We start from the raw sequence: 13,047 nt of genomic DNA on the forward strand, positions 1-13,047 counted from the left end.
AAGTCCTTGAAGGATGGAAAAGCCACTCAGTAATACTGAGAGCAGAGATGGTTTGCTTGCAAATAGCAAAAATTTTATTCTGGCCAAGTTAATTCTGAGATGCCTATCAGACCATCAAATGAAGATGTAAACTAGACAGCTAGATATATAACTCTGGAGTTCAGGGAAGGGGTCTAAGTTAAAGATAAAAATCTGGGAGTTGTCGGTATATAAAACCGTATTTAGAGATACTCCTGGATGAGATTACCAAGAGACTGAGTACATATAGTCAAAAAAAGAAAGAAAGAAAAAAACCCAAGGGCTAAGCCCAAAGTCAATCTAATATTTACAAATGCAAAATAAATGAAGACAGTAAAGGAAACTGAGAAGGAATGGACAGTGAGGTAGGAGGAATACCAAGAAGTGGTATCCTGCAAGCCAAGACAGTGCTTCAAGGAAGAAAGATCAACAGGACCAAATGCTGCTGATAGGTCAAATAAGAGGAGGACTGGTAACTCACTGGAATTATTGGAGAATCATGGTAACTTCCAGAACCCAATCCCATATAAGCATTCCTTGTTCTAGTAGAGTAACACACTGCTATGTTCAATTTGTACTAATTAAAAATTACTGCCTATTTTTAAATCAAAACTATTACTCCTGAAATGGAAGCAGTAGTATGTTAATCTATTTTAAACATGATGTTTATTTCGGGTTACTATTTGGTATTCTAAGTATTCTGGTAAGTAAGCACCTCTGATGTTTACCACTTTTACTCTGGCTTCATCAAACCCCAAACATTTCCACATATATGCACTGAGTTATTCCACAACTTTTTCCAAGATACAGTCTTTATTTTACTAGCAAATTAAAATATAGTAACAGATAAAATATTTTTAAATTACTATTCAGTGAGTATTGGAGGACAGATAGCAGAGTACTCCTGGTACAAAAGCAAAATGTCATAGAGAAATATAAATATACTTTGTCATAAATGCAAAAGTCTCAGTCAGACACACACATACAGGATGCATATTGTGATCCAAATCTTTTTACTCTGAGCCAATATAAAAGTTGGGCTTAGGGCAATCATGTTCTTATCTATTTAAAGACATATCTTTGATACTAGGCTCCTGTTGCTGTACAAATTTTGGTATCAGAATATTTCAAGTCTTCTTCAAAGCAAAAAGGATAGTGGCTTCCAAGTAATCTAGTCCATTTCAAGATAACTGATCTACTGCAAAACAAGAGTTGGAAATAAAAGCTCCTGGCCAGAACAATGAAATAACATTCTCCCAGACAGGCCCATTTGAACTTAAATTATATAAATAAAATGAGCATACACTCTTCACAAAAGCATGGGCACTCATGGTACATATAACACATTACAATCCTAATTATTTCATCAGAGTAAAGGATATTTACAGTTAACAGTAATTCCTGATATTAATAGAAAGAAAAGAATGACAAAAGGCATTACTAAGTATGTGTTCATATATGTATGAACTGACTCACCTTCTAAGTCAATATTTTTCTGAGCGCCTTCTTGGATATTTCATTAAGCAGATTACATTCCTTGACATGAACATTTCAGTCCTCTCTCTCAGATTAGATAGTAAATTATTCCTAACTTTGCACTATGAGGTAAGTGGCAGCTACAATCAGAAAATTTTTGGTATGGCTTAAAATTGACTGTCTTTGGAGATATTCAGCTAGTTACGTTAGTTACAGCACACAATTCCTCAGTGACAAAGTACCAATTCAGATTGCTGCTACCTTAATTTTTTTTATACATGAACAGCAAGCAAATGGTACTTTTCACCTTTCACTCAGTTGCTTAGCATCAACTGGAACACACTGTAGTATCCTGCAAACGACTGCTACTTTCATACAACAAAGGTTGATTTTGTTTAATCCTTTGTCAGTTAAAAAAAAAAAAAAAAAAAAGGCCAGGTCTTTTGATGTCAGGAAATGCAGAAGCAAGCAAAGTCCACTAAGTAGCTAAATGAATCAATTACATTTATGTTTTTAAAACAAGTCCAAAGCCTAAAATAAGTAACCCCATAACAAGTTTATTTTAGTATGTTTGTACTCTCCAAGATAACAGACTTCTTTTCCCTTTTTTAACAAGACGTCTAATTAGCATAACATTTTCAAAATTAATTTCCTGTGTTTTGGTGAGAATCTTTAGATTCTGGGGCATATGGGAGGAGAAACAGGGAAAGAATTACTAAAAAGTACTTGTCTGCAGAAGAAACAGGACTATGTAATTCTTACGCAAATGTTTAACTCACTCTGGCACAAAAACAGTGATGTCATTCTAGAAAGCAGTAGAGCAGAGTTATAATGAACACCAAGTTTTTAAATCACTGACAACTCAAGGAAATTAAGAATATTATTTAAAAATTTCCTCTCCCCAGAGTACTAAATTTGTGTAAGAGGAGAGTGTGCCCATCTGGGGTTATATACATATTCAAAGTCAACAAAACTGAGGTCATTTTTCCCAGCACAACAGGAAAAGTTGTTGTTGTTTTCACTTAGAACTCTGGGCAATGAAAGCCATGACTTTAAATGGCTCTGTATAAAAACACAAGAAGGGTGGGTCATGTTCTATTAGTAAAAGCAGCTGAACACCAAGAACTTCTCTTCCTTTCAAGTAAAATCCAAAAAAAAAAATTTTTAATCTAAAAAATAACCTCATCTTACTTTTGACAACTATCTTTGCTTCCCTTTCTCTAAAATACAGATAAATACCTTTAAAAAGGGCATAAAAGGAATTTATAAATTAGCATTTGCAATGTGACTCTCACACCAAAAGTAATCTCACACATTATTTTTCCCCTGTAGTATGAACTTAATAAAATATTCAAACTTGATTCTGCTTAGAGCAACAATATAAACAATTTTTACTATAATATCAACAGTATTACCAACAATATCAATATTTACTATACTAAGATTGTTTAAATTTCATTTCCTAACCTCTTAGCAATAAAATATAGTATTACCATTTCTTCAGTTTTAAAATTACCTCAAATTGAGTGGAAGATCAACTCTACAGCTACATCAAATTATAAAAGGGTTGCAGCCGGGCGCGGTGGCTCACGCTTGTAATCCCAGCACTTTGGGAGGCCGAGATGGGTGGATCATGAGGTCAAGAGATCGAGACCATCCTGGTCAACATGGTGAAACCCCGTCTCTACTAAAAATACAAAAATTAGCTGGGCATGGTGGCGCACGCCTGTAGTCCCAGCTACTCGGGAGGCTGAGGCAGGAGAATTGCCTGAACCCAGGAGGCGGAGGTTGCGGTGAGCCGAGATGGCGCCACTGCACTCCAGCCTGGGTAACAAGAGCGAAACTTCGTCTCAAAAAAATAAATAAATAAATAAATAAAATAAAATAAAAAAATAAAATAAAAGGGTTGCAAAACTTGAAACAGCATGAGCATACCTCTTGCTATTAATATTTAACATAACTAAGGGAAGCTGCAAATATTTCATTCTGCATTTACTAAATACCACGATTCAAATTATAGGTCAATATCCAAACTAACAAATACAATCACAACAAAACCAACATAACACTTTGAACAAGGGGCAGTTCAGCCAAGCTGTCATGACGAGTTCAGATTTCTACAACCTCATCAGTGGAAAAACTGCATAACTATTTAGATTTCTTTTTTAATTTGTTATTTACCAGGAATACACTTACTGTTTCACTTTCTACTTATGCTACATTTATCTTACGTTTTACACTTCTGGATCTTTCACCCGTTAGAGATCAACCATTAAATTAGTTCAAGTAGAAATAGTAACACCGCTCCCAAACAGCAATTTTTGCATTGCTAGACACTTATCTAGTTGGCAGATTTATACCATTGTTCATTCTTAGTTCCTTAAATGTAAAAAATATCCACAGAATGGTGGCATACCTCTAAATTAGTTTAAATATGGTACAAAGTTATTTTTAGTTAGGTTCAAGTTTTAAAATGGCACTAATTTTGCTTTTTAAAGGCTAATCTACTCAAGTTCCTCTTATATTAAAAAAATAAAAAGCTAATTTGTCTCTTTTGGAAAAAAATGTTATTTATGTAATGCTCAAGGAAAAAGGGTGTTCAAATAATAGATCTGACATCAAATCAGGGTTAGGATCATACTTATTGCTCATAAGTTTGACATTTATTCTAATGATGGTCCTTTCAAACACTAGCATGGTTAAATGGCATTTAAGTGCACTTTCTAATGTAAATTCTCATTTTAAAAATACTCATCCTCTACCTTGCAAAGTAGAAAAGGAAGAAAACCCCCAAGCAAGCAATTATAAACATTTTTACCCATGGAAAAAAAATATAAGAAATATTCACATAACATTTGAGATTTGCCTATTCCCTCCTTGCATGCTAGAAAGATGCAAAGACAAACACTTCCAAATATTCAGACAGATCATTCCCCAGTCGTAACTTTCATCATAGTTCTCAAAGCAGTATGGTGAGGTCAGCTCACAAACAGCTTAAGTAGCAAAACTAGAAATTGGTGGTAGTAGTATCAGGCTACATAACAGCCTCTCTAAAGAATATGAAGTAAGAGAACTAAAATGTGCTGGCAACATGCCAAAAGACTGGATGGAATATAGCTTTGAGCAACAAATACTCAGAGCTTACAGTATATAGCAATTCATCATCTCTTATCCTGTAGCTTGACTTTCCTTGCTTTAAACCAAAAATAGCCATATATAAGAGGTATTTAACACTACAAAATGTGTCCATACTTATGAACTAAAAGGTATCTGGGCCTGCAATGATTTGTTTAACTAAATACACATCCTAAAAAAAAACTCTGACTTCCATTCTGTATGAAGATTAGTAAGGTAAAATGGATAAAATTATATTCACAATATTACGCATAAAATAGCCTTTATTCCCTAAGCCTTTATTATACTACCCTCAAGCATAATCCTAAAGGTTTGGGTTTTCTATATTGTCAGTTCTGAGCATCTCTTCAACTGGCTGGTATTTAGAATTAGTCAACCTTCTCAATATATTTAATAAAGAATTAATCTTGTCAGATCAAAGGACAGGATTTTGGTCAGATATAATTTTTTTGAACTTAGTCAAAATATATATTACTTTTATAATTTCATCTTACATGAATCATATATTAAAACAGGATAATAAACTCACTCTTAAGTCTCTGACACTTTCTAAAATACTTTTTTTCTAAGAAACCAGAAGAAAAAACGTTATTTTAGGCAAGAAAAAAGAATCGGGTTCAATTCAAATCAATACACATTTAACAGCTATTTTGTGCCAGACATTATGCCATTATACTGAGAATGTGGAAACAAAGATAATACTTATATATATACGGTCTCACAGAGCTGACAGTCTGGTTGGGAAGACTGACCCATTTAAACACACCTACACACTCAATGTGCTTTACTAGCTGTAGGAACAAAAGCCCTGCTATCGCCAAGGAAAGAGTGAATGAGTCTGCCCCAGGGGGTGGAAAAATCTTCAAAGGCAAAGTAAGATCTGAGCTATGTCTTGAAGGATGAGAATTTCACAAGGAAAAGAGGAGTATTACCAGCCATGGGCAATGTTATTCAGCCAAAGACTGAGCAAATGCAAAAAAGCACAAAAACATAGCATGTGTGAGGAAACCTATGTGGCAAGGGTAGGATAACAATTTCTGGTACATGTGCTACTACTCTTCTACCCTCACTGTGGAACAGACATCACTAATCAACTAAAGCATGTTTAAAACCCATATGACACCTCAAAATTTTTCTCAACACATAACACAAAACTAGCAGAAGGAGGTAGGTCCGTGAGCTGAAATACACATGCTATCCTAACCCTGGAAAAAGAAAGTGGTGAGACCTGAGGCAAAGGGTAAATTAAGAACAGATTACGAATAACCATGAATGCAAGGCCAGCAAGCTTACATTTTATCCTGTGGACAACAGAGGATGAACAAAGGATTTTATGAACAATATTGATGTGATTAATTTTGCCAGATGTGTGAAGAATGGATTTGGACAGACAGAATGAAGGCAGGAAGAAAGAACAGTTAAGATGCTATCATAAAAATCCAGGCAAGAAACAATGAGACCTGAATTTTCAGCCATGGGAAAATCTACTGCAGGTTCTAAAACAAAAACGAAGTTTTAGATTTTATTATCTGTGGTTTTAAAATAAAAATTTGGGAAAAAGTAATATTCTAATCAGAATTTCCATATAACACTCAAAAGGAAAAGAAAAAACAAATCAAGGTAAAGACTAGAATTAAAGACGTGAATCACAATGATAGAATTACTCAAGACTATAAATTCAGAAATAGATATTTCACGTTTAGCGTCAAGAAAGAGAACATCCTCATGACCAGACTAATACTCAGCAAGTCTTTTCTTCCTCTCAGCGCACTAATACTCTAGCCAAACAACAAACGCCATTCACCTTACATGCCCCTACAACACAGGGTCAAACTCATACTCCCGGAGAGATGCAGAAAGTACAAAAGTCAAATTTAAAACAGAAGTCTGAAATCATGTAGAAGCTCAACTTTATCCAAACATTTAAAACTGCATAATTCTTTTAAGAAACATAATTTATAGGAAATAAACCTTCCGGAAATAATACAATTCTACCATTAACTAATTCATATCCTAGCCTTTAAACTCTAAAATTCTTTGTATGGAAAACAACCTATCTGTAGCACTTTGGACAATATGTACAAAAAAGCAACTCTCCTGTCCATTCTGCAGAACATTTAATAAATGAAGCCCTTCTAATTAAAAACTAAAAATCCACTGTAGCTCAAAAGGCCAAAGAGAGTGAAACAGTTTTTCTATTTTGAAAAAGGAATTCTTTAGCTATTGCAAACAAGGGCTAGTGCAGTGATGTGAAATCCAAGTACAACATGTTAATAGGCATACTAGAAAAGCTAGCATTACTGTTTTAAGACCTAAGGATATTCACATTAAGGATAAAATTATCCTGTAGTGAATGCCAACAATGCATTTCATACTACACAGACACATATTCAAGGGTTCTACTTTGTTCTCATACCAATTCTTTTGTATCCCAGTAACAAACTTTCAAATTGGGATCCTTACCCTCTCAAAACAAAGTAAAATGAAATATATGAACTTGGAGATAAAATTTCCTTGTGCTGTATCATTCATTCTGAGAAAGTAAATCAGATGAACAATTTAACATAATCTAATTCCAAACCATAAAGATATGGATTAGTCAGTGATGAGCAGGGTCTACTACTCATGATGTCATTTCAAAGCCATTATTAAATTTTACACATGTTATTTATTCTTCCTTCAAATCAATCACAAAACAAGTCATCCCAAGACTGAGGTCAAATTCCATTCTAACTAAAAGATCTCCAAACCTGAAGTAATGGTCTACTTACTAAGTAATTCTCAAAGACTAAATTCCAGAAAAACCCTCCTCTTGTACCTCCCCCCAACTTAAAAAAAAAAAAAAATCAGTCTTCTCCTTTTAGCTCACTGTAATGGAATGTGACCTGTACTTAAGGGCTTTTCCATTCCTTTTTTTCTGCTTAAAGAATATGAAGCAGACCTAGTCTCTCTCACAAGGGTAATGTTTTTAAAAGAAAAAAAGTGAAATGTACATAGTTAACCGTATAATAATTAGAACAAACAGAAAGTAAAATGATTTATTAGATTTCTCACAGTGAGTTGTCCTCCTATTAGAACAACACATGACACACAGAATGAGTGCATTTTTTGTTTGTCTTTTGAGACGGAGTTTTACTCTTGTCGCCCAGGCTGGAGTGCAATGGTACAATTTCGGCTCACTGCAACCTCCACCTCCCCAATTCAAGTGGTTCTCCTACCTCAGACTCCCAAGTAATTGGGATTACAGGTGTGTGCCACCATGCCTGGATAATTTTTATATTTTTAGTAGAGGTGGGGTTTCACCATGTTGGCCAGGCTGGTTTCAAACCCCTAACCTCACAGAATCCACCCACCTCAGCCTCCCAAAGTGCTGAGATTGCAGGCACGAGCCAACACACCCAGCCAGAATGAATGTATTTAAAAGACAACTGAATATTTATTTTTCTTTTACAACCATGATCAGACATCTGAAAGATTTATGATTTGTATCACTCCTAATAAATTGAGTAGGGAAGAGGAGTTTAAAACTATACCTACTTAAATTAATCTTCAACTACAATATCAAATTACTATAAACATTTTCCACAATGAATCATATTTTTATTACTGAACTTAGACACTTAAGTACCTAATCATAGACAGAACAGAGAGGTAAGCACTTAAGAAATATACTTCAAAGTCTAAAATTAAACACTTTCATTAATCTACTGAGGTTCAGCTCCTCATCTGAAAAAAAGAAGGCACTTAATTAGACAATCTTTAAAGTTATTTCTACGATACTTTAACCCAGGTTTTGCTTTGCTTTGTTTCGTTTTGTACACAGCTACCTCTGTTGCCCAGGCTGGAGGGCAGTGGCACGATCTCGGCTCACTGCAACCTCCACCTCCCAGGTTCAAGCAACTCTCCTGCCTCAGCCTCCCAAGTAGCTGGAACTACAGGCAAATGCCACCATGCTCAGCTAATCTTTGTATTTGTGGTAGTCACAGGGTTTCACCATATTGGCCAGGCTGCCCTCAAACGATCCGCCCCCCTCAGCCTCCCCAAGTGCTGGGATTACAGGCTTCAGCCACCGTGCCTGGCCTAGCTCAAGTTTTAGGATGAACAAATTCTATTTAATTCAGACAAAAGCACTCCCAAAATAACTCTATTAAGGATATACTTTACTTACATTCTTCCTACACCTTCATACATGTTAGTCTCATCTACCAAAGTCATAATCTCTGTATCTGTAAGATGTGCATGCTTTTTCGTTCTGTTTAGCTGTTCAATCTGTATGTCTGCAAGCTTCACCTTCTGTTGAGTGTCGATAACTTTGGCTTGAAGCTCTGTGAAGGCCTAATAAAAACAATTCCATTATTTAGTAGGTAAAACATTTTACAGAAAACATTTACGTCAAATCCAAATATATTAGAACAAAACATGCTAGCCAGAGACAATGCTGTGGAATTTACCAAAGCAAACATCAATAAAAGTCAACATAATTGTAAACAATCAAGACACTATACTAGACACTGAATTTACAATCATCAGAAGACGCAATCGGCTTGAAGCAAAACAATGCACATTAAACAATAACCATATTAAGGAGCAAGTACTTGGCCAGGCGTGGTGGCTCATGCCTGTAATCTAGCACTTTAGGAGGCTGACGCAGGCAGGTCACAAGTTCAGAAGATCAAGACCATCCTGGCCAACATGGTAAAAACCCATCTCTACTAAAATACAAAAAATTAGCTGGGCATGATGGTGCGCACCTACAGTCCCAGCTACTCGGGAGGCTAAGGCAGAGGAAATCACTTGAACCCAGGAGGCAGAGACTGCAGCGAGCCGAGATTGCACCACTGCACTCCAGCCTGGGTAACAGAGCAAGACTCCATCTCATAAAAAAAAAAGAGGTCAAGTACTCAAGGAGTAATAAAAGAAATAAATGCAACAGTCAAGGATGAAACCCAGAAATTTAAAACAAGAACCATAAAAGTAACAACTCACTACATTTGTATTGCACAATTAGGTTCAAAGCACTTTCTCACATTAGTTTGAAATATTAACATGCTAGTATGAACATAAGAATATTAATGAGGAAATATAATGATAAATCTCATTTATTCTTCTCAATAATCCCGTGAGTTAGCGTGGGCAGTTTCATCATCTACAATTTACAAATTAAGTAATTAGGCTGGGTGCAGTGGCTCATGCCTGTAATCCAAACACTTCGAAAGGCTGAGGTGGGCAGATCACAATGTCAGGAGTTTAAGACCAGTCTGGTCAGTATGGTGAAACCCCGTCTCTACTAAAAATACAAAAATTAGCCGGGCATGGTGACAGGCACCTACAGTCATAGCTATGCAGGAGGCTGAGGCAGGAGAATTGCCTGAACCCAGGAGGCGGAGGTTGCACTGAGCCGAGATCGCGCCATTGCACTCCAGCCTGGGTAATGAGAGCAAAACTCCGTCCCCAAAAAAAAAAAAAAAATTAAGTAACTGAATGAGTTAAGAGATAAAAGTGGCTTGCACAAGCCACTTCTGGGGGAAAGGCAGGTATTTAAAACCATTTCTTCTAACCTCTTAGTTCAGGTTCCTTTCCATTCTACTCTCTATAGTAATATTCAAAATATAAATGTTTTTAAGAGGAAGATCAAAAAGAGAGTGAGAAAAAATGCAAAGCACTGACAAAAGAATTGCATCATGATCTTCATCCACACATATCAGGCCAAATCTGACCCTTGTGTACTGGAGATAAACAGTTCTTGGATACTGTTGTTAAAGTGCCTGGAATGACTCTCACATGCTGACAAATTTGTGCCTTAATAATAACATTTGTGACTGCAATGTACAGCAAAAGCTACTACATAATTTTTATTCTGACCTTGTTTTCACCTACTAGTAAGGTTTAGAAAGATTTATTTTGGGGGAGAGAAGGGGTCTGAAATTTCCTATTTGTCTCCACCCAAGAAAAGGACCCTGTAACAATATTAGAAGATAAAACATTTAGGCCGGGCACGGTGGCTCATGCCTGTAATCTCAGCACTCTGGGAGGCCAAGACGGGCAGATCACCTGAGGTCGGGAGTTCAAGACCAGCCTGACCATCATGGAGAAACCCCGTCTCTACTAAAAACACAAAATTAGCGGGTGTGATGGTGCATGCCTGTAATCCCAGTGACTTGGGAGGCTGAGGCAGAAGAACCTCTTGAACCCAGAAGGTGGAGGTTGCAGTGAGCTGAGATCACACCATTGCACTCCAGTCTGGGCAACAAGAGCAAAACTCTGTCTCAAAAAAAAAAAAAAGATAAAACCTTTAAACAAGTTTTTAATTTAATCAGTTGTCAAAATTATTCAGTTTAGGTCTGTAATCATTTTCTTAGTTTGCATTCACTATCCACATGTTTCAAATGCAGCAACAAATTCAAAAGTACCAGGAGGCAAGTCCATTCACTAAACCCTGATTTAAATCTGTATTTTTAATAGAAAAAAAGGTAAATTTTTAGAATGCACAATTTTGTTTTGAATGTAAAATTCCAGTATTATCTGACTGCTCTGCACAGCTTGCTAAAGAAGCTAGTAAACTGTTAAAGATTAGGGAACACCTAAGAGCTAGATTTACAAGATTCAAAACAAGAATAACAAAAAGCAAGACACAAACACATAATATCCTCAGAACAGTAGTAAAAGCTTCATCTGTTAGGAGCAACAGTTATTTCGGCTGTCCTATTTCTTTTGCACAGGTTGATCAGAGGCAGTCTTAACTAAGATGTTGCTCATCTGAAGAACCCAAAATAATGGTCAAAAAACTGTGAGGTAAGACAAAATACTGGATTCTAGTCCCAACCTCTGACATACTTTTCTAAAAAAGTAGATTTAAAATAGATAAATCCTAGGGTCCTTTCCAATCCACCCCACTGCACAAAGCATACTGGTTTGGGGTCATCAGCGGTGTTAGAATACTGGGTGGCTCACGCCTGTAATCCCAGCACTTTGGGAGGCCGAGGCGGGTGGATCACAAGGTCAAGAGATTGAGACCATCCTGGTCAACATGGTGAAACCCCGTCTCTACTAAAACCACAAAAAATTAGCTGGGCATGGTGGCGCGTGCCTGTAGTCCCAGCTACTCAGGAGGCTGAGGCAGGAGAATTGCCTGAACCTAGGAGGCGGAGGTTGTGGTGAGCCGAGATCGCGCCATTGCACTCCAGCCTGGGTAACATGAGTGAAACTTGTCCAAAAAAAAAAAAAAAAAAAAAAGAATACTGATCATTCTTAGCAAAAATCTGAGTAACAACATATTTATAAGCAACTGTTTGAGGAAAGCAGGAAACCCAATTCCTTCTGATACCGGTTTTATTTGGAACACTTTACTTTTTTTTTTTTTGACAAGTACTTCAAAAGAAGGAGGGGGTCAAAATCCTGAAATGAGCACTGTAGCTAAAATCCCTGATTTTCCAAACTGTACAGACTGCAAGCTTTCAAGGTATAGAACCGAATAAATGGCCTAAAAACAAGGGTTGGACTTGGAGTTTTTCAAAGCAAATGAGGCAGAATTATGGATGCCATAGCTCAGGCAAGGGGTCCGAAGTGACCCCCATTTGAAATGCTCTCTATAGTTGCTACTATGAAAGTGAGTCCCTGAAGGCTCCAAACGCAACGACATGTCTCTGGAGCTCAGAAAGACTGGGCAGGCCCGAGATAGGCTCACAGACTTACCGCACCCAGACCAACCGGCTCCTACCCAGCAAGAGCCGCTCGCCCCCCACCCCAGTTTAAGGAGACCCATTGCGGCCTTAGGACTGTGGGAAACCATTTCCTAATCCACTGAACCCTCTTTCCTTCTGCAAGGCTTGGGCCTCACTCAAAATTCTTGCCTATAGTCCCTCCAACCTCCTAAGAGAAGGTTTTCGCTTGCCCAAGACCCTCTTTTACCTTCTTCAACTCAAGATCCACGGGGGCGGCCATCTTGGTGCACTCTAGGCGCCTGCGCAGTGGGAGTTGGCCGGAAAAAGAGTGGGGGAAGGGCGCGCCTTAGTTTGAGCGTCCGTCTTTCTTCTGCGCCTGCGCATGAATTGGACGAACGCGGCTTCTTCCCATTCTCTGTGAATTGACCCCTGAGATATTTGGGTTTCGGATTCAGTGTCTTCCCTAACTGACCGGTCAGGTCTGGCTTGCTCCTCCACATCTTCCAGACATAGCCCAACGTGCAGATTTCCCATGTGGCTTTAAGCAATTTGCCAGCTAGCTTAGTGTGTGCTGCTAAATTGAGATGTATGTAGATGCAAACCCTCATCAGCCGATCAGTCCTTCAGCTATTCGCTGTGCTGTCAGGAATGAGTAAGTCCTGAACCTCAGGCCTGACAGTTTGGGAAAGACTATTGGAAAGCTTATCTAGAATGTTCTTCTCAAGACGAACTCATTTCTTCCAAAAGCTTCCCGAAG

General features: G+C 37.5%; 1 protein-coding gene across 2 annotated transcripts in view; it reads right to left on the minus strand.

Annotated features, from left to right (window-relative positions):
* PFDN1 (prefoldin subunit 1) overlaps positions 1-12,686 on the minus strand; it is a 60,105-nt gene extending 47,419 nt beyond the window's left edge. For both annotated transcript variants that reach the window (XM_032250413.1, XM_032250414.1), the window contains exons 1-2: positions 12,538-12,686; positions 8,798-8,964 (exon numbers count right to left, since the gene is read on the minus strand). In XM_032250413.1, coding sequence (XP_032106304.1) covers positions 8,798-8,964; positions 12,538-12,570 — 200 coding nt within the window. In that variant the 5' untranslated portion in view covers positions 12,571-12,686. The remainder of the gene's footprint in view (positions 1-8,797; positions 8,965-12,537) is intronic.
* Between the last annotated feature and the right edge of the window lie 361 nt (positions 12,687-13,047).

Source organism: Sapajus apella, unplaced genomic scaffold (genome assembly GCF_009761245.1).
Source record: "Sapajus apella isolate SASKATOON/1434 unplaced genomic scaffold, GSC_monkey_1.0 scaffold71, whole genome shotgun sequence".
Lineage (NCBI taxonomy): Eukaryota > Metazoa > Chordata > Mammalia > Primates > Cebidae > Sapajus > Sapajus apella.